General features: G+C 47.4%; 2 protein-coding genes across 3 annotated transcripts in view; both read right to left on the bottom strand.

Annotated features, from left to right (window-relative positions):
* Positions 1-4,110, bottom strand: part of PIP4K2B (phosphatidylinositol-5-phosphate 4-kinase type 2 beta) — a gene marked incomplete at its 5' end in the record, with an annotated part of 32,941 nt that extends 28,831 nt beyond the window's left edge. Inside the window, one exon of the mRNA XM_083877581.1 lies at positions 3,931-4,110. Coding sequence (XP_083733707.1) covers positions 3,931-4,110 — 180 coding nt within the window. The remainder of the gene's footprint in view (positions 1-3,930) is intronic.
* Positions 4,111-4,963: 853 nt separating this feature from the next.
* Positions 4,964-20,782, bottom strand: CWC25 (CWC25 spliceosome associated protein homolog). Of its 2 annotated transcripts, XM_083877583.1 has the most exons (11): positions 20,691-20,782; positions 19,378-19,550; positions 17,809-18,045; positions 13,186-13,255; positions 12,654-12,781; positions 11,855-11,924; positions 10,478-10,644; positions 9,601-9,687; positions 8,012-8,173; positions 5,472-5,630; positions 4,964-5,236 (listed from the first exon to the last, which is right to left on the bottom strand). In XM_083877583.1, the coding sequence occupies exons 1-10, from the start codon at positions 20,706-20,708 to the stop codon at positions 5,516-5,518; spliced, it is 1,227 nt and encodes a 408-aa protein (XP_083733709.1). In that variant the 5' UTR covers positions 20,709-20,782; the 3' UTR covers positions 4,964-5,236; positions 5,472-5,515. The 2 variants fall into 2 exon arrangements, with proteins under 2 accessions (XP_083733709.1, XP_083733708.1); XM_083877582.1 differs by having other exon boundaries at positions 4,964-5,630.
* Between the last annotated feature and the right edge of the window lie 1,294 nt (positions 20,783-22,076).

Below are 22,076 nucleotides of genomic sequence, written 5' to 3'. Positions count from 1 at the left end.
TGGAATACCAACGAGCACAGCTCTGAGCTGGCACTGCTCCTCAGGGCCTGGGAGATGGAGCTGCTGCTCCAACCAGGAATGGAGCCTCTGGAGCTGCCTGGGGCAACGTCCATGCAGCCAACAGATCCCCTATTCCCAAAAAAAAAACCAGGATTTTTGTGCCTTTTCCCCTGCCAGCAACCAGAGCTGCACAGATCTCCTCATCCCCACAAAAATGGGATTTTTGTGCCTTTCCCCTGCCAGCAGCCAGCTCTCCCCATTCCCATAAAAATGGGATTTTTGCATCTTTCCTCCTGCCAGCAGCCAGATCTGACAGATCTCCCCATTCCTATAAAAATGGGATTTCTGGGCCTTTTCCTCTTCCAGCAGCCAGATCTCCCCATTACCATAAAAATGGGATTTTTGTGCTTTCCCCTGCCAGCAGCCAGATCTCTCCAGATCTCCCCATTCCATAAAAACGGAATTTTTGTGCCTTTTCCCTGCCAGCAGGCAGAGCTCTACAGATCTCTCCAATCCCATAAAAATGGGATTTTCATGCCTTTTCCCCTGCCAGCAGCCAGATCTCTCCAGATCTCCCCATTCCCATAAAAATGGGATTTTTGTGCCTTTTCCCCTGCCAGCAGCCAGAGTTGCACAGATCTCCCCATTTCATAAAAATGGGATTTTTGCATCTTTCCCCATCAGCAGCCAGAGCTGCTCAGATCTCCCCATTCCCATAAAAATGGGATGTTTGTGCCTTTCCCCTGCCAGCAGCCACATCTCCCCATTCCATAAAAATGGGATTTTTGTGCCTCTTCTCTGCCAGAGCTGCACAGATCTCCCCAGATCTCCCCATTCCCATAAAAATGGGATTTTTGCATCTTTCCTCCTGCCAGCAGCCAGAGCTGCACAGATCTCCCCATTCCATAAAAATGGGATGTTTGTGTCTTTCCTCCTGCCAGCAGGAGGAAAATGGGATTTTTGTGCCTCTTCCCTTGCCAGCAGCCAGATCTCCCCATTCCCATAAAAATGGGATTTTGGTGCCTTTCCCCTGCCAGCAGCCAGATCTCTCCAGATCTCCCCATTCCCATAAAAATGGAATTTTTGTGCCTTTTCCCTGCCAGCAGCCAAATCTCCCCATTCCTATAAAAATGGGATTTTTGTGCCTTTTCCCCTGCCAGCAGCCAGATCTGCTGGAACGTTTTCCAGCTGAGGAAGCAGCAGCACCAGAGATCCACAATGTGGGATCAAAGCCCGGGATCCCAGAGCCTCCCTCCCGTCAGCAGCCCCTTACAACCGTTTCCATGGTTCCCAGAGCATCACAGCACGCTCTGCTCGTCTCTCCAGGCTGGGAGGTGGCTGCTCTCCCTTCCAGAACCATCCCAACTGTCCCAGCCCGTCCATCCAGGGCAGGGAAAACACACCTGGAGCACCAAGACACACAGATCCAACCCCAGGAGCTGCAGCTCCTCTGCCAGTGCCATGACAACGGCAGGAGAAGCTTCCCCAGGAACCATCCCCAGCCCTGCTGGGTTCAGGCTCTGGCAGAAAACTCATAAATTGAGTTTTCCTCTTTTCACACAAGCTCTTCTCTCCCCTCTGTGGTTTTTCTGGTCCAAAATTCAAATTGTTTGAGTCATCCCACCCTCGTTTGGCCCTGCTCACACCAGCCCCACCCTGATCCCAATCCCAACTCTGGCTGGGGACCACCAGGACCTGTTTATTTAAACACTCCAAACTGGTGTTCCAGAAAGCAGCTCCAGCTCTTGGGGTGCTCCTGGTGCTCTCCAGAGCCAGCCCTAACCCTGCTCAGCAGCTCCTTTAAGGGAGAACAAACCCACGGGGATTTCTGCAGTTGTTTGTTTGATTTGTCCAGTGAAAAAGCTCATCCCAGATCCGAGCAATTCTGACAGGATCTTCCTGGCACAGGCCGGGGTTTGTGCTGAGAGCTGTTTTCCTCTCCTCCCATCCGAGGATCCCAGGGCAGAACTCCATGGACACAGCCCAGAGCCTCCTCCTTTTCATAGTCACCTCTCCTTTTCATAGTCAAGAACCCCCCAAAAGATTTCCACAAAGCTTAAAGGTATTTCCAAAATAATTCCCAAACCCAGGAGCTGGAGGCACATCATTCCAACCCCCAGCAGGATCATCTCCAGCCACAGCAGGAGCAGCTGCAAGGGAAGCACCAAACCCTCACCCCAAAGTGGCCCAGAGAGGGTGGAGGGATTTCCTGGGAAATCCTAAACGCCTTTTCCAAAGGTCAGGAGGTGAGGGCTGAACTTCTCTCACCTCCTTTTCCCAGCCCCTCAGCTCCTTCCTGGCAGCAATTTCTCGCTAATACACATCCGATATAATCTCATTACCAGCTTAGTGTCAGCTCTGCCTCCCTCCCTCTGCCCAAATATCTCACAGCCAAGTGTTTCCCAAAGTTACTCTGGCCTGATCCAGGGATTCCAATTCCTGCCAGGCTCCTACTGCCCAGACAGCTACAACAAAGAAAAATACACACACAAAAAAAAAATAAAATAAAACCCAAAAAAGGCCAATTGCCAGCAAGCAACAACAGTCCCTATGAGGCCACGAATGAAACTCGGAAAAAAAATCCCATAATTTCCATTTCTTCAGGGCTGTTAACGGCACCAGTGATCAAAGGCTGATTAAACTCATTATCCTGCTTCCTGGGCAAGGCTGGGAGCACTTGGAACATCCTTTGCCTCCAAGCCAGCACCGTGCTGAACCACATTTGGAAGCTTTCACTCCAGCCAGGCAGGCCAGGAATGCAAGAAGAGCATTTTTTTTTGTTTTGTTTTAATTCTTGGTGTGTTATTTGTTTTGGAATAAAAAAAAAAATAAAAAGAGCCTAAATCCCTTTCACTCTCTAGGAAACATCCACTAATCCACTGGAGAAATAGGTGTGTCTGAGCCCTAAAAGTGGATTAATTGAGGAAAGGATGAGGCTGCTTTGGTCACCAAGAACAGCACCCACATCCAAGGATCAATCCTCGTGCTGCCATCATAAACCGGGGAGAAATTTCCAGAGAAAACACGGGGATGGTTTTAGGAATTACCAAAAGAGGTGGAACAGAGCTGAGCCATCACAGACACCCCCGAGGGACCCTCTCACAACCTGTTCCCAGAGGAACTGAGGCCAGGAGGACACACATGGGCCAAAGGGGACAAACCCAGGGCCAGATCCTTAATTTTGGAGGGATGGAGGTGGGAGACACATTGTCCAAGTGAGGCAGAGCACTGTCCCCTCCAGGCTGGGACACCGGGAATCCCTCCCTGGGACAGCCCTGGGGGGAAACCCGAGGGACAGGGATGGCACAGGGGACAGGGATGGCACAGGGGACGGGGATGGCACAGGGGACGGGGATGGCACAGGGGACAGGGGTGGCACAGGGGACAGGGGTGGCACAGGGGACGGGGATGGCACAGGGGACGGGGATGGCACAGGGGACAGGGGATGGCACAGGGGACGGGGATGGCACAGGGGACGGGGATGGCACAGGGGACGGGGATGGCACAGGGGACAGGGATGGCACAGGGGACAGGGATGGCACAGGGGACAGGGGTGGCACAGGGGACGGGGATGGGGAGGCCAAATCCGTGTCCTCAGAGCCCCCACAGTGCCAAAGGAGGGATTATTCCACACCAGCATCATCCAAAAAGGCATCATTCCTGGGAAAACGGGGGCTGGAAAAGGTGTCGGGGGTGTGGGGACACAGAGCCCAGGGAGGGAAGGGATGGAGAAGGAGGGAAGGCTGGGATCCAACGAGGGGAGAGAAAAAAGGCCCAGCCTGAGGGGGAAGGCTCCGATCTGCGGGGGTCGGGCATTGCTGAGGGGCAATGGGGGCTGAGGGGCAATGGGGGCTGAGGGGACCAGGCCCTTTCCCGGGGGCTCTGAGGGCGGGGGGTTTGGGTTTGGGGTGGGGGCTCCGCGCCGCTCACCGTGTGGTTCGCCCCCCACATCAGGACGCTGAGCAGCGGCTCCGAGGCCCGGAACAGCTTCACCTTCTGGCACACGAAATGTTTCTTCTTGGTCTTGGTCTTGCTGGCGCTCAGGGCCGAGCCCACGGCGGCCACGGCCCCCGCCGCCGTCCCCGCGGCCCCCGCGCAGTTCGCGGCCATGGCGGACCCGACCGACCCCCTCCCCGCGCCCCCCTACCAGCGCCTCCGCATGGTTCCGCCCGGCCCGCCGGGCTCCCCCCCTCTCCCGCAGTGGTTCCGCCCGGCCCAGGCAATCCCGGCCCGTTAGGTTCCCCCTTTCGCTTGTTTCTCCCCCCCCGCCGCCGCCGCCGCGGTGGTTCGGTCCCTGTCCCCCCCCCCCGCCCGCCCCCGCGGTTGGTTCGCTCCGCCGCCGCCGCCGGCCGAGCCCGCTCCGGCCCCGCGCCCAGGAGGCGCCAAGATGGCGGCGGGCTGAGGGGGCGGCGAGAGGGAGGTGCCATGTCCCGCCCCAGCGGGGGGAGCCGCGGGTGAGGGAGGAGGAAGACTCCGGTTCGAGCTGCGGAAGGAGCGGGAAGAACCGCACTGGGCTCTGAGAAGGAACAACGGAGAGCGACAAGGCACGGAGAGGGAGGCAGACGGAAAAAAGCCCCGTTCCCCCCTCCTCTTCCCGGAGATGGACTCGCCCAGTCGCCGTGACGCGCCCGGCGAGGCCACGCCCCTCTCGGAATCAGCCAATCAGCGGCGAGGCGGCTGGAATTATGAATGGGCTGTTACACACGTCACGCGCCGCCGTTTAAAGGGCCCGCGGCTGCTTGGGGACCCCGCCGGGACCCTCGGGGGGACAACGGGGACACTCCGGCCGCGGGACGCGTCCTGCGGGCCGGACACACCCGAGGAGCGGCTGCCGCAGCCTCCAGAAGCCTCACCGACCCTTCCCGCCCGCAGCCGATTCACCCCTGCCCCTCCCAATCCCGCCCCGGAGCCACAAAGGACATTTAACAAACGACAGCCAAGTTTTCTTAATTAAAAAAGCAAAATAAATCTACACTGCTGTACATATACACATTACTTACATTAGAAAATCCCAGAGGAATATCTGCTGTGCCAGCTACCCTTATTTTCCCATCAGAAACTGCTTCTTTTGGGTCAAAGAGCAATGAAATAAATCTGTGAGCCACCAAACGCCAGCCACAGGCACCAAACGCTGTGAGGTGTGGATGGAAACAGTGACAAGCGTGGGACAGGAGTTCTGTCAAATCCCTCATGTGTGGATTTGGGTTTTTTATGTGCCTCCAGCTGTGGATCGGCTCTGCATTTTAAGGATTAACAAAAATACACCTTCAGCTCTGGCACAGTTTGGTGACAATGTACAAAAGTGACCCCAGTCAGGGTGGGGAGAAGCTCCGGAAAACATCAGAAATGGAACACAAAGGGGCTCAGGAGGCCCCAAAACCAGAGCCCCAAGTCCTGAAGGGCCCCCAAGGGCTCAGCCCCGGGATCCGGCGCCTCTCCCAGAGCTGGAATTGTTCCTGCAGAGCTCTCACCTCTTGGGAACAAACTCCCCTGTGCCAGGGGCAGGACGAGGCTTTCACCTCTGCATAAAGTTCTTTTCCAAGGCAGCAGGAGTCCTCTGCAGGGAGTGGATGTTGCGTTTGACTCGATCCTCCAGGCTGGAGGTGGAGGCACTTTCCAGCTTCAAACGCCTGCAGGGAACGGGAGCAGAGAGAGAAATCACAGCTCTGGGGTCACCAAAGAACACAGAAAAAAAACTACAATCACCCATCAAATTGTAAAAAAAAACCAACAAAAAAAAAAAAAAAAAAACCCAAAACAAAAAAAAGGAAATATTTCAACATGGCCACAGCAGCCAGAGGAAATGAGCAGGGAAATAAGCCCTGTTCTCACTGAACCACCCAGGAAAACTTGATTTTATCTCCCAAAAAAGGAAAATGGGCTCCGGGAATGAGGATTTGAACAGGAAAGGGCTCCTGGAATGTGGATTTGAACAGGAAAGGGCTCTTGGAATGAGGATTTGAACAGAAGCTCCTGGAATATGGAATTATTGAACTATTTTTAAATTCAAATTTTAAATAAAGTTTAAATTTAAACTTTGACCAGTGATTGAGGGATGAGGTTGACACCTCTCCAACCTCACTGGTCAAACAAAAAAATCTATCAATTTATCTTTCCCCCTGAAAAATAAAATCTATTATTTACTAAACATCAGTCTTTGTTGATTTTACAATGCATAAAAAAAACTCCAATAAAAATGTAACCTATGGAAAAACTGAAAAATCAAAACAAAATCAAAAACAAATTAAAAAAAAAAAAACTCTGGAACTGAAGGAGAGCAGCTTTGGGTTAGAGAGTGGATATTGGGATGGAATTCCTCCCTGGGAGGGAATTCCCAGAGATGGGATTTCAGGTCCCTTCCCAGCCAAACCATTCCAGGATTCTGTGGTTTTGTGATCCCAGCTCTGAGCAGCCCCAGGGCTTTGCTGCCACAAGCACAAGGGAATAAATCACCACTTGTGTTCAGGGGTTTTATTGCCAAACACAAATTCCAGTCCCACAGAGGGACTTGCAGGCCTCAAACTGCTGCAAACTCCCAAAAATATTTAGAGATTTTAGAGAATTTCTGTATATAAAACACCCCCAGGGTGGTAAAACATCACCAATGCCCAGCTTGGGCCTGATTCTCAATCAGCAAAAACAATTTTTTTTGTGTTGAGGGGAAGATTTGGGACCAGCAGCTCTGTAAAAGCCAGGGGAGATGTGGAATTCCATGGTCTGAACCACAGAGACACTGAGGTTTGACAAGTCCTTATCTGCTTCAAAATTTTGCTTTTCCCAATGCAAACGAAGGATGCAAATGAATAATCAGAGCTTTGTCTTACTCCAAATGATGGAAACCTGCACCAAAATCTGCAAAATGCTGCCAAGTTTGTCAAACTTTTCAATTATTATCTCTTTTCTTTAGTAAAGCTGCGGTTATTCTGAGTTATACTCAAGGTTATATTTTAATTTGATACAGATTAAGTGTTGATTGAATTAAGGATAGTTAAGCTTTGTTATATTTAGGTCTGAGTTAAGTGATATTTTATTATTTTAGTATTCTGTTAATGCTAAGCTTTATTATTGTTGTTTATTAGTATTTTATTAATAATACTGAGTATTATTATTTATTATTTTAGTATACTGTTAATGCTAAGCTTTATTATTAATTATTATTATTTAATATGTATTATTAAGTATTATTATTATTTTAGTATTATGTTAATGCTAAGTTTTATTATTTATTTCTATTATTTAATAAATACTATTATTTTAATTATTATTATTATTTTAAGATTCTGTTAATGCTGTTTCATTATCATTATTTATTATTATTATATATATTAAGTATTATCATTATTATTATTTTAGTATTCTGATAATGCTGTTTTATTGGTTTTATTTATTATTTTATATATATTATTAAGTATTATCATTATTTATTATCATTATTTATTTTAGTATTGTGTTAATGCTAAGTTTTATTATTATTTTATAAGTATTGTTATTATTAACTATTAATTATTATCATTACTATAATTATTATTTATTTATTTTATTATTCTGTTAATGCTAAATTTTATTATTATTGTTTATTACTATTATCATTATATCATTATTTTATAACTATTGTTAATATTAAGTATTATTATTATTACTATTATTATTTATTTCAGTATTCTGTCAATGCTGTTTTATTATTATTATTATTACTATTTTATAAGTATTGTTGTTGTTGTTATTATTATTATTATTTATTTCAGTATTCTGTTAATGCTGAGTTTTATTATTGTTACTATTATTATGATTTTATAAATATTGCTATATTATTATTTATTATTGTTATTTATTATTATTATATAAGTATTGTATTATTATTATTATTACTATTATTATTTATTTCAGTATTCTGTTAATGCTGAGTTTTATTAAGTTTGTGCCCTGTTAAGTTTAGATTAAATTGAAGTTTTTTAAGGTCAAAGCTTCCCTCGGGATCTGGATCCCCCTGGGATGAGGAGAAGAGACTCACTGGAAGAATTTCCCGTCCCTGGTGTCGAGTTTCTCCAGCTCCCGCTCCAGCTCCTCCTCCTTGCGGTGCCTCCGGAGGTTGTTGGCTCTCTCCTCCTCCCTCCACTTGGCGTTTTCCATCATCTCCTGCCTTTTCCTCTCCAGCTCCTCAGGGGAGATCTTCCTGTTGGGGTGGGAAACAGCTCTGGAGAGAATTCCCTGGGAGCCCTGACCCCTCACCTGCCCCTCTCTGGGGTGGTGGAATTGTTCAGGCTGGGAAAGGCTCAGATGAACCAAAAATTGTCCATAACCCCCCCAAAATTAGGGGGATTTTTGTCTTTGGCAGCCCAAGCAGCAAAGCTTGTGGGGACATTTTTAAATATTCCACATCCCAGCAGGAGGCTCTTTGCTCCCTCTTTTCATTGATCTCCTAATTGGTTTTGATTGATCTCCAAGATGATGCTGTCAGGATCCTTTTTTTTGCCTGACAGAAGAGAATTAACATTCCCTGGGACAAAGAATTCCCACTCCTGTCCTGCAGCAGGACCAGCAGCGTGTCCTGGGAAGGGCTGAACCAACAGCCCAGCCCAGGAGCACCTGGTGAGCCCTTGGGGCTCCTCTGGGTGATTTTTTGGGTATTTCATCTGTCCCATTCCAGTCAGCAGAGGAAAATCTGGATTCCAGGTGTGCCCCAGGACAGGGACAGGGACTGAACAGGGACAGGGAGAGGACAGGGGGACAGGACAGGGCCAGGGCCAGGGTCAGGAACGGGACAGGAATGGGATGGGGACAGACACAGGGACAGGACCAGGGAAAGGAACAGGGACAGGGACAAGACAGAAATAGGGACAGGACAGAAACAGGGACAGGACCAGGGACAGGGATGAAATAGAGACAGGACAAGGACAGAGACAGGGACAGGAATGGGACAGGGACGGGGATGGGAATGGGACAGGAACAGGAATGGGATGAAACAGGGACAGGAACAGGACAGGGACAGAGACAGGAACAGAGACAGAGACAGGAACAGGGACAGAGACAGGGATGAAACAGGGACAGGACAGGGATGAAACAGGATTTTCCCCATGGGATTGGATGGGATGGGGTGGATGGGATGAGATGGGGTGGGATAGGATGGGAGCAGCCCTCACAGTGGACAGTGACAGGAATGGGACAGGGATGGGAACAGGACAGGGACAGGAAGGGGAACAGGGACAGGACAGGGATGAAACAGGGATGAAACAGGGACAGGACAGGGATGAAACAGGGACAGGAATGGGACAGGAATGGGACAGGGACAGGAATGGGACAGGGACAGGACAGGAATGGGACAAGGACAGGAATGGGACAGGAATGGGACAAGGACAGGACAAGGATGAAAGAGGGACAGGAATGGGACAGGGACAGGAATGGGAACAGGGACAGGAATGGGATGAAACAGGGACAGGACAGGGATGAAAGAGGGACAGGAATGGGACAGGGACAGGAGTGGGACAGGGACAGGAGTGGGACAGGACAAGGATGGGACAGGAATGAGACAGGGACAGGACAAGAACTGGACAGGGACAGGGACAAGGACAGGGACAGGGACAAGGACAGGGCCCCACTGACCTGGTGTAGCCCGAGGTGTGCTGGCGCCTGAAGCTCTTTTTGGGGGAAGGGCTCCTGGCTCTGCCCTTCTCCTCCCGGCTGCTGTGCCTGCAAACCCAAAACCCCCCTCATCAGCACCAAAATCCACACAGAAATCACAGTTAGAAACATTCCCTGGGGGGTTTAACACATCCTGAGGTGTCTCCCACAGCCCCAGGGGTGTTACATGGCCACTCTACAGACAAATCCTGCTCTCAATAAACTCTGAATGCACTTTTTAGTTATTTCAACAGCTAACAACAAATTACCTGCTTTTGTAATTTTATCTGTATTAAATAAAGATAATTTAACAGGTGTGAATGATCAGTTTGAAGAGAACTGGGATTCCATCAGCAATCAAGAAATAAATGGTTTTATAATTCTATCTGTATTAAACAAATGCAATTTAAGAGCTCTGAATGATCAGCTTGAAGAAAACTGGGATCAGCAATCAACAAATATCTGGTTTTTTATAATTTTATCTGTATTAATAAAGATAATTTAAGAGCTTTGAATGATCAGCTTGAAGAGAACTGGGATTCCATCAGCAATCAACAAATACCTATTTTTTTATAATTTTATCTGTATTAAATAATTTAACAGCTCTGAATGATCAGTTCAAAGAGAACTGGAATTCCATCAGCAATAGCTGTTTTTATAATTTTATCTGTATTGATAAAAGACAATTTAACAGCCCTGACTGATCAGTTTGAAGAGATCTGGAAGCCCAAGCAAACCCCAAGCACATTGCAGAGGGTGACCCCAATAAAAACGGGGACTGTCCCCTCCTGGACACCCCCAGGACAGAGATGTGGGAGCTGGGATTGCAGGGATGGGATTGCAGGGAATTCCCACTCACAGTTTGCTGTGCTTGGAGGGAGATCCTGAGGCTCTCTCGGGGTTCCTCCTGCTGGAATGTCTCTGTGGGGAGCGGGACGAGCTCCGCGAGCGCTCCCGGGGTCTGTGGGGGGCTCGGGGGTGGCCCGGGGGGCTCCGGGAGGGCTGGGCCTGCTCAGGAGCTCTCACCTGGAACACAGAGACACCTGCTGGGAACACTGGGATGGGGTGGATGGGATGGATGGGATCCATGGGATGGGATCCATGGGATGGATGGGATGGGATCCATGGGATGGGATCCATGGGATGGATGGGATGGGATGGGATGGGATGGGATGGGATCCATGGGATGGGATCCATGGGATTGATGGGATAGATAGGATGGGGTGGGATGGGGTGGATGGATGGGATCGATGGAATGGGATGAGATCCATGGGATGGGATGAGATCCATGGGATGGGATTAATGGGATGGAGGGATGGGATCGGACGGATGGGATCCATGATCCATGAGATGGGATGGGGTGAGGTGGGGTGGTTTGGGATGGGAGGAGATGGGATGGACGGGATGGATAGGATGGGATGGGATTGGTCGGGTTGGATGGTTTGGGATTGATGGGATGGGATAGATGGATAGGATGAGTTGGGATGGATGGGATAGATGGGGTTGGATGGGATGGGAGGGGTTGGGTGGGTTGGGATTGGATAGGATGGGATTGGTCGGGTTGGATGGTTTGGGATTGATGGGATGGGATAGATGGATAGGATGGGTTGGGATGGATGGGATAGAAGGGGTTGGATGGGATTGGATGGGTGGGATGGGATGGGGTGGGACAGGATTGTATGAGATGGGATGGATGGGATAGATTGGGGTTGGATGGGACGAGTTGGGATTGGTTGGATTGGACTGGATGGGATGGGATGGGTTGGGATGGGATGGGTTGGGATTGGGATGGCATTGGGACTGAGATGGGTTGGGATTGGTATGGGATGGGAGCAGCCCTCACAGGGCACAGGGGATGAGGTTTGTTTGGCACAGCTGAGGGAGGGAATTCCTGCCTGGGGTGGAATTCCCAGAGAAGCTGTGGCTGCTCCTGGACCCCTGGAAGTGTCCCAGGACAGGCTGGAGCAGCCTGGGACAGTGGGAGCTGTTCCTGCCCATGGGACAGGATGGGTTTTGCTGTCCCCACCCACCCATTCCATCATCCCATGGATAATCTGAGCATCTGAACAAATCTTATCCCAAATTCTGAGCAGAAGTCTGGCTGAGCTCTGCATAATTTGAATTTCAAAGCTTAGCTGGCTCCAAATTGAGTCTAAAATTGATTAAATCCTGTCCCACTCATAATCCTGTTCCAGCTGTTCCCAAAACTGCTGGTTTTCCCTCTCTCAGGGTGTACCTGTAAGCCATATCCCGGGATTTTGGCAGAAGGAGCCTTCAAGGAGGAACTGTCCACCCTCTTTTGAGACCTAAAAATAAAATAAAATCCTTTTGAAGCAGATGAACAGCAAGAATAAATCCATTTTTTACCATTAAACTCCTTTTATCTAATTATAATTTATACAATTTATATATTTATATAATATATATAATTTAATTATAATACATATAATTGATTTAATTTATATAATATATAGTTTAATTATATTATACATGTAATTTTTTATAATTATGTATAATTCTTATCTATATAAACACATTTTATACATTATTTATTTCTATTGATTATATATTTTTTATATATTTAAATTTATATATATTAGTTATATTTATATTGGTTATATTTATATTTTATATATTTATATACTTTTATTTGTATTTCTATTGGTTATTTATATTTATATCCTTTTATTTGTATTTCTATTGGTTATTTACATTTTTATATATATTTATATTTATATTGGTTATTTTTATTTTTACATATTTGTGTATATATATTTATTTTTAATTTATATTTCTATTGGTTATCTATATTTAAATGTATTTTATATGTATTTTGTTTATGTTTATATTGGTTATTTATATTTATATATAAAATATACACATTATTTATATTTATACATTAACCATACAAAACCAACATAGAAAAAAAATCACATTCAACAAAACATTTAATCAAAACCATTAAACAGAAAGACAAAACTCAGGGAGAGCAGCTGAAAAAACCACCAGAAATAAAAATAAAAAGAAAAACTGACTTATTTTTGCCCCTGTCCTCCTCAGAGCTGGAGCTGGAGCTGCTGGAGCTGCGCCGTCGGTGCTTCTTGTGCTTCTTCTTCTTCTCCTTCTTCTTCTTCCTCTCCTTCTTATCCAAACTGTTCTGCAGCTGCAAAAGGCAGAAAAATCCCTCCAAATCACAGGGGAAAAACAGAATTCCTCATGGGAAAAAGCTCCTGGCACAAAACCCGAGCCAAAAAAAAATACAAAGAAATAGAAATTAATTATAAGAAATAGAAAAACACGGAGACGTTAATAAAAGTTATAGATGCTTTTAATTGAAAGGTATTTGCAGAATTTTTCCTGTTTAAAGGTGTAAAAAAATGTCTTTGTGGTGTATGCAACAGAAATCTCTATAAAAATGTATGGATCTTGATAAATTGAAAGATTTAAAGGCAGAAAAAGGAGATTTTTCTCTCAAAATTGAGGAGTTTAAGGAGCAAACAGAGCTCAGCTCCTTGTCCTGATCAATAAAAACTCTGATTTTTGCTCCTCCCCGTGGCTCACACCTACCAAGGCTTTGATCTTCTTCATTTTCACTGGGTTGTTCAAAACTTCTCTTTTCTTTTCCTCCTCCCTCTTCCTAAAGCAAGGAAAAAAAAAAAAATCAGTTTTTTAATCACATTTTCACAGACAGAATCCAGCAATGCAAACTCTAAAAACACAGAAAGCAGGAAAAAAAGAGAAATTTTGTGTATTTAGCAAAACTGAGGAGGAATTTCCCTTTTTCAGTCCCTTTTCAGAGTACAAGGATTTGTTTCCATGAGAAATATCCTCATAAAAATGTAAATAAGTAAATAAATATATTTATAAAAATGTCAAAGGTCTTTATAAAAGTGTGTCTTAATAAAAGTGTAAATAAGTATCTATAAAATGTAAACAAATATCTGCATAAAAATAAAATATATTTATTTTAAAAATCAAATAACCTTATAAAAAATGTAAATATCTTCATGAAAGTCCAATAAATGTGTTTATAAAATGTAAATAAATATGTTTGTAAAAATGTAAATAAGTATCTATAAAATGCAAATATCTGTATAAAAGTAAAATATATTTATTTAAAAAATCAAATAACCTTATAAAATGTAATTTAAATGCAGATATGTATAACCTAATTTTCAGTTTATAGGTACAGAAATTCAATTTTATAGACATACACATTGAAATTCATAGAAATTCAGATTTACAGACATACACATTGAAATTCATAGGTACAAAATCTTAAAACTTACACAGAAATTTAAATGTCCATGGAATTTAAATTCAGGGATACACTAACCTAAATTTCTAAGTAGAAAAATTTTAATTCATTTAAATGTTACCAGTGAAAGGCAGATTAAAAATTTTCTGTTGGTGTCTCTTCTCACCTGATCATGAAGTTTAAACTTATAGATAGAGAAATTTAAATGTATAAATAAATCCATTTAAATCCACAGATACATCCATTTAAATTTCTAAGTAAGGAATTTTTAATTTATCGATGAACTCAAAGGTCTCTTCCAACCTGATAATTCTGTGATTCTGTAATTCTGTAACTCTGTGATCCTGTAATTCTGTAAATCTGTGAGATTCTGTGTATTTCTGTAATTCTGTGAGATTCTATGTGATTCTGTGATTTTCTGTGATACTTTATGATTCTCTGTAATCCTGTAAATCTGTGTGATCCTGTGTAAATCTGTAATTATGTGTGATTCTGTAATTCTGTAATATTCTGTAATTCTGTGTGATTCTGTGATATTCTGTAATTCTGTGTGATTCTGTGATTCTCTAATTCTCTGTAATTCTGTGTGATTCTGTAACTCTGTGTGATTCTCTTTGATTTTGTAATTCGGTGGTTCTTTGTGATTCTCAAAGATTCTGTAATTCTGTGATCCTCTTTGATTCTGTAATTCTGTGTAATTCTGGGATTCTTTGTGATTCTCTAAGATTCTGTGATCCTGTGTGATTCTCTGAGATTCTGTAAATCTGCGTGATTCTGTGTGATTCTGTAATTCTGTCTGATTCTGTAATTCTGTGAGATGCTGTAATTCTGTGATCTTGTGAGATTCTGTGATTCTGTGAGATTCTGTGATTCTCTAATTCTGTGTGATTCTCTGAGATTCTGTAAATCTGTGTGATTTTGTGGTTCTGTGAGATTCTGTAATTCTGTGATTCTATAATTCTCTGCGACTCTGTGTGCTTCTGTAAATCTGTGTGATTCTTTGTGATTCTCTAAGATTCTGTGATCCTGTGTGATTCTGTAAATCTGTGTGATTCTGTGTGATTCTCTAAGATTCTGTGATCCTGTGTGATTCTGTAAATCTGTGTGATTCTTTGTGATTCTCTAAGATTCTGTGATCCTGTGTGATTCTGTAAATCTGTGTGATTCTGTGTGATTCTCTAAGATTCTGTGATCCTGTGTGATTCTGTAAATCTGTGTGATTCTGTGTGATCCTGTGATTGTAATTCTATGTGATTATAATTGTGTGATTCTGTGTGATTCTCTGTGTGATTCTGTGTGATTGTAATTCTATGTGATCCTCTGTGATTGTGTGATTCTGTAAATCTGTGAGATCCTGTGATTCTCTGCCATCCTGTGAGATTCTGTGTGAACTTGTGTTTTTCTGTAATTCTGTGTGATCCTGTGTGATTCTGATTCTCTGTGACTCTCTAATTCTGTAATTCTGTGACTCTGGGTTTTGTGTGTTTCTGTATTCTCTGTAATTCTGTGTGATCCTGTGTGATTCTGTAATTCTGTATGATTCTGTAATTCTGTGAGATGCTGTAATTCTGTGATCCTGTGAGATTCTGTGATTCTCTAACTCAGTGTGATTCTCTGAGATTCTGTAAATCTGTGTGATTTTGTGGTTCTGTGAGATTCTGTAATTCTGTGACTCTATAATTCTCTGCGACTCTGTGTGCTTCTGTAAATCTGTGTGATTCTTTGTGGTTCTCTAAGATTCTGTGATCCCGTGTGATTCTGTAAATCTGTGTGATTCTTTGTGGTTCTCTAAGATTCTGTGATCCTGTGTGATTCTGTAAATCTGTGTGATTCTGTGTGATCCTGTGATTGTGATTCTGTGTGATCCTGTGTGATTATAATTGTGTGATTCTGTGTGATTGTAATTCTATGTGATCCTCTGTGATTGTGTGATTCTGTAAATCTGTGAGATCCTGTGATTCTCTGCCATCCTGTGAGATTCTGTGTGAACTTGTGTGTTTCTGTAATTCTGTGTGATCCTGAGTGATTCTCTGTGACTCTCTAATTCTGTGGCTCTGGGTGTTTCTGTGTGTTTCTGTAATTCTCTGTAATTCTGTGTGATCCTGTGTGATTCTGTAATTCTGTCTGATTCTGTAATTCTGTGAGATGCTGTAATTCTGTGATCCTGTGAGATTCTGTGATTCTCTAACTCAGTGTGATTCTCTGAGATTCTGTAAATCTGTGTGATTTTGTGGTTCTGTGAGATTCTGTAATTCTGTGACTCTATAATTCTCTGCGACTCTGTGTGCTTCTGTAAATCTGTGTGATTCTTTGTGGTTCTCTAAGATTCTGTGATCCTGTGTGATTCTGTAAATCTGTGTGATGTGATTCTGTGTGATCCTGTGATTGTAATTCTGTGTGATTATAATTGTGTGATTCTGTGTGATTCTCTGTGTGATTCTGTGTGATTGTAATTCTATGTGATCCTCTGTGATTGTGTGATTCTGTAAATCTGTGAGATCCTGTGATTCTCTGCCATCCTGTGAGATTCTGTGTGAACTTGTGTGTTTCTGTAATTCTGTGTGATCCTGAGTGATTCTCTGTGACTCTCTAATTCTGTAATTCTGTGACTCTGGGTTTTGTGTGTTTCTGTATTCTCTGTAATTCTGTGTGATCCTGTGTGATTCTCTGCCATCCTGTGAGATTCTGTGTGAACTTGTGTGTTTTTCTGTAATTCTGTGTGATCCTGAGTGATTCTCTGTAACTCTCTAATTCTGTAATTCTGTGGCTCTGGGTGTTTCTGTGTGTTTCTGTAATTCTCTGTAATTCTGTGTGATCCTGTGTGATTCTGTAATTCTGTATGATTCTGTAATTCTGTGAGATGCTGTAATTCTGTGATCCTGTGAGATTCTGTGATTCTCTAACTCAGTGTGATTCTCTGAGATTCTGTAAATCTGTGTGATTTTGTGGTTCTGTGAGATTCTGTAATTCTGTGATTCTATAATTCTCTGCGACTCTGTGTGCTTCTGTAAATCTGTGTGATTCTTTGTGGTTCTCTAAGATTCTGTGATCCTGTGTGATTCTGTAAATCTGTCAGATTCTGTGTGATCCTGTGATTGTAATTCTGTGTGATCCTGTGTGATTATAATTGTGTGATTCTGTGTGATTGTAATTCTATGTGATCCTCTGTGATTGTGTGATTCTGTAAATCTGTGAGATCCTGTGATTCTCTGCCATCCTGTGAGATTCTGTGTGAACTGTGTTTTTCTGTAATTCTGTGTGATCCTGTGTGATTCTCTGTGACTCTCTAATTCTGTAATTCGGTGACTCTGGGTTTTGTGTGTTTCTGTATTCTCTGTAATTCTGTGTGATCCTGTGTGATTCTCTGTGATCCTGTGAGATTCTGTGTGAACTTGTGTGTTTTTCTGTAATTCTGTGTGATCCTGAGTGATTCTCTGTGACTCTCTAATTCTGTAATTCTGTGGCTCTGGGTGTTTCTGTGTGTTTCTGTATTCTCTGTAATTCTGTGTGATCCTGTGTGATTCTCTGTGATCCTGTGAGATTCTGTGTGATTCTCTGTGACTCTCCAATTCTGTAATTCTGTAACTGTGGGTGTTTCTGAAATTCTTTGTAATTCTGTGTGATCCTGCAACTCTCTGTGATTCTCTGATCCACAATTACTGCACGTACTCCAAAACAAACAACTTAGGGGTAAAACCTACCTAAACAATTCCCAGAACATGTAAACAAGTTCAAGGAAATACTTAAATATCTATAATCTTTATAAATATACATTTAACCAATGAAACATAAGCAGCATCTAAGAAGAGTTGCCATGGTTACCCAGGGTGCCTTGACCGCCACCAACCTCCTGCCACTGATTTCTCCCTTATGAAACTATGAAAAAACTTTAAAAATTATTTTGAAGAGCGACCTGTGTGTTTCTCACAGACCTGATCATGAAGAGAGGGTCCTCCCGGATCTTGGTGGCCATGTCCAGCACGGAGCTGGCCCCAGCCCTGGCGAAGATGGAGCCTGGCAGCAGCCCCGTGTCCCCAGAGCCGCCGGCGTCCCCGTCCCCAACCTTGTCCAGGATGAATTTGTCCACAGGGCGTCCCATCAGGTACTCCTCCCTGTTCACCATCCCCCCAGGGCCCTGGTACATCCACTCCAGCTTCTCCTCACGTTTTCTGTGCCAAAAAAAAAAAAAATCCCCTTTTTATTTATCCTGCTGTTTTCAAGGTTTTGTTTTGTTTGAAGGCTCAGGGGATGGGTCGGTGTCGGAGTGAGGCCCAAAGGATGGGATCAGAGGGATGGAGGGAGACTTTTCCATCCAACCCCCATCAGTTTCCTCCTCTGCTGGGAGGGTTGGGATTGTTCAGCCTGGAAAATCTCTGGGGTGACCTGGCTGGGGTCGTTCAGTACCTGACTGGGGCTCCTGGAGAGCTGGAGAGGGACTTGGGACAAGGGATGGAGGGACAGCACACGGGGAATGGGTTTGAATTGACAGAGGGAAGATTTTGGGAGGGAATTCTTCCCTGGAATTCCTCCCTGGGAAGGAGGGGAGGGGATGGAATAGGAATTCCCAGAGAAGCTGTGGCTGCCCCATCCCTGGAGGTGTCCAAGGCCAGGCTGGACAAGGCTTGGAGCAGCCTGGGACAGTGGGAGGTGTCCCTGCCATGGCAGGGTGGCACTGCCTGGGCTTTGTTGTCCCTTCCACCTCAAACCATTCCATGAGCAGCACAGCCATTGTCCCCACAGCTCTGCCAGGGGCACGGGCAGCACTGAGCCAGCCCCAGAGCAGGGCCAGGGCTGGCTGTCCCCTGCACTGTCACCATGCTCTCTGTGGTGTCCCCGTGCTCTCTCTGCTGTCCCCTGCACTCCCTGTGTTGTCCCCATGCTGTCTCCATGGTCTCTGTGCTGTCTCCATGCTGTCTCCTGTGCTTATCCCTGTGCTGTCCCCATGCAGTCCTGTACTGTCCCCTCTGCTCTCTGTGCTGCCCCTGCATTGTCCCCATGCTCTCTGTGCTGTCCCTGTGCTCTCTGTTCAGTGCCTGTGCTGTCCCCATGCAGTCCCTGTACTCTCTGTGCTGTCCCCATGCAGTCCCTGTGCTGTCCCCTGTGCTGTCCTTGTGCCCTCTATGCAGTCCCCATGCTGTCGCCGTGCTCTGTGCTCTCTGTGCTGCCCCCTTTACTGTCTCATGCTGTCTGTGCTGTCCCTGTACTCTCTGTGCTCTCCCTATGCCATCCCTACACTGTCCTCATGCCATCCCCATGCTCTCCCCATGCTCTGTGCTCTCCCCATACCATTCCCGTGCTGTCCCCTCACTGTCTCCATGCTCTCTGTGCTGTCCTCACGCTGTCCTCATGGTCTCTGTGCTGTCCCCATGCTCTCTGTGTCATCCCCGCACTGTCCCCACACTCTCTGCACTGTCCCCATGCCCTCTGTGCTGTCCCCACGCTCTCTGTGCTGTCCCCACGCTCTCAATGCTGTCCCCACGCTGTCCCCATCCCCGTCTCACCGCACGGTGCCCATGTCCTCGGCGTAGCGCTGCATCTCCTCCCTGGCTCGCTCCTCCTGCAGCTCCCGCTGCAGCTCCTCGATCTTCCTCCTCTCGGCCTCATGTTTCTGCTCCGCCTTCCACACCTTCTCCACATTGCGCAGCGTCTGCGGGTGCCAGCTCTTCTTCAGGTTCTGTGGGGGGAGAGCACGGGATTGGCACCGGGATTATCACAGGATTGGCAAGGGACTGGCACAGGAATGGCAGCAGGATTCACACGAGGACCAGCACCAGAAATGGCATGGGGACTGGCACTGGGATTTGCATGGGACTGGCACTGGGATTGGTACTGGGACCAGCACGGGATTGGCACTGGGAGCCAGGCCCAGAGAACAGCCCCAGGATCGGGCTCAGGTCCCGGGGACTCCACACATCCCTGTCCTGCGGCCCCTCAGCCCAGCCAGGCCCCTCTCGGTCCCTCCACAGCCCCCCATGGCCCCTCTGAGCCTCCACTCAGACCCTGCTGGGCTCTCCTGACCCCTCTCACAGCCCCAGCTCCTTCAGCACCCACTGACCCCTCTCAATCTCCCCCAACCACCCTCAGACCTCCCAACCCCTCTGATCCCCCTCCCGATCCCGCTCAGCCCCATCTGGCCCCCCTCATTCCTGCGTCCCCTCAGTTCCGCCGGCCCCTCATTCCCCTCCTGCTTCCCCCCCGCCCTTCCGGCTCCCTTCACGTTCCCCTGGCCCCTCACGGCCCCTTCGGTTCCCCCATTCGCCTTTTAGTTCCTCCCCGGTTCCCCCATTCCCCTCCCGGCCCCTCCGGTTCCCATATTCCCCCTTCAGTCCCCCCGGTTCCCTCATTCCCCTCTCGGCCTCCCCGGTTCCTCCGTTCCCCTCTCGGCCCCCCCGGTTCCCTGAGCCCTCTCAGCCCCTCCAGTTCCCTCATTCCCCTCACACCCCTCCGGGTCCCCTATCCCCATCCCGGTTTCCCCATTCCCCTCATTCCCCCTCTCAGTCTCTCCGGTTCCCTGAGCCCTCTCAGCCCCCCCGGTTCCTTCATTCCCCTCACGCCCCGCCCCGGTTCCTCCGTTCCTGTCCCAGCCCCCTCCGGTTCCCCCATTCCCCTCTCGACCCCCCCGGTTCCCTGAGCCCTCTCAGGGCCCCCCAGTTCCCCTATCCCCCTCCCAACCCCGTCGGTTCCCTCATTTCCTTCACAGCCCCCCCGGTTCCCTCATTCCCCTCCCCTTTCTCCCGGTTCCCTTCACCAGGTCTCCCCACCCCGGTTCCCTCATTCCCTTCCCATTCCCCTCCCGTTCCCCGTTCCCCCTCACCAGGTCTCCCCCTCCCATCGCGGCCGCCGGGCGAGCGCGTCCCCCGCCGCTACCGGGACAGGAAATGCGTCATCACCACGCTCCGCCGTTGGGTTTTCGCGCGACTTCCGCCTCCCGGTGCGTCACTTCCGCTGAGCCGGCGGGGAAGATGGCGGCGCGCAGTAGGGGCGGTGCGGGAGGAGGAGGAGAGAAGGAAAAAGCCGGCGGGGAGGCCCCTCAGTATCGCGCCTCGGGGGTGTTTTTATTCCTTTCATAGAATCCAGACTAGTTTGGGTGGAAAGGGACCTCAAAGCTCATCCATTCCCGCCCCTGCCGTGGGCAGGGACACTTTCCACTACCCCAGGCTGCTCCAAGCCCAGTCCAGCCTGGCCTAGGGCACTGCCAGGGAATTGAGACAAGATCTGAGCCTCTTTCAAATGAGGCTGGTTGCGGCAATCCCAAAGAAACTCCTGGAAATGATGATGTGAGTAATTCCAAAAGCACCTAAAGCCACGGGACGAGTCTGTCAGGCTTTGCTCGCCACAACAAGGCGCGGAGGGGACGGGCAGCGCCTGAGGCTCGGGCCTGTGGGGCCAAAGTGCTCCGGGCCGGAGTTCAGTGACGCACAGCCTGTTCCGGGCCAGAACCCGGGCCGTTCTGTCACCTCCAGGGGTGGGTCAGAACCTGGGACCTCCCAGCCTGTGGTGGGGTGGAGCTGAAATCTCTTGTGCTGGGGCGGGACAGAGCTGCTGATTTCCCGGGACAGAGCTGGAGAACCAACCGGGATACACCCGGTAATCTCCCGGGATAACACCACTGATCTCCTGGGTTAACCCCAGTGATATCTCCCAAGATAACCCCAGTGATCTCCCAGTTTAACTGCAATGATATCCCGGGTTAACCCCACTGATCTCCTGAGATAACACCACTGATCTTCCGGGTTAACTCCAGTGATATCCTGGGTTAACAACGGTGATCTCCTGGGTTTACTCCAATGATATCCCGGGATAACCCCACTGATCTCCCAGTTTGGAACTTACGATCTCCCGGGATAGAACCGGCGACTCCCCGGCGGGGCCGGGCCGGGTTTCGAACCTGCGACCTTCGGGTCCCCAGCCCGCGGCGCTGCCCCCGCGCCACCCGCCCCGCGGCGCCCCCCGCGCCCCCCCCACCCCGCGCCCGGGGCGTGGCTCAGGGGCAGCGCCGCCGCCTCCGGGGCTGTGGGTCATGAGTTCGAGCCCCGGGGCCACCCAGACGATGACCTGGTGTCATGGCATCCACCCAGCCGGGCTGGTTTGGACATCAGAGCCTGGAGAAAAACAGCTCAGCGCGGCTCATCACTTCTAGAAATGCATAATACACATAATTTGCTGTTTGCATTAAGGGTAATTACTCCAACAGGATAAA

This window comes from Zosterops lateralis (assembly GCF_965231275.1).
Source record: "Zosterops lateralis genome assembly, chromosome: 24".
NCBI lineage: Eukaryota > Metazoa > Chordata > Aves > Passeriformes > Zosteropidae > Zosterops > Zosterops lateralis.
This window is presented reverse-complemented; position numbering and strand designations above follow the sequence as displayed.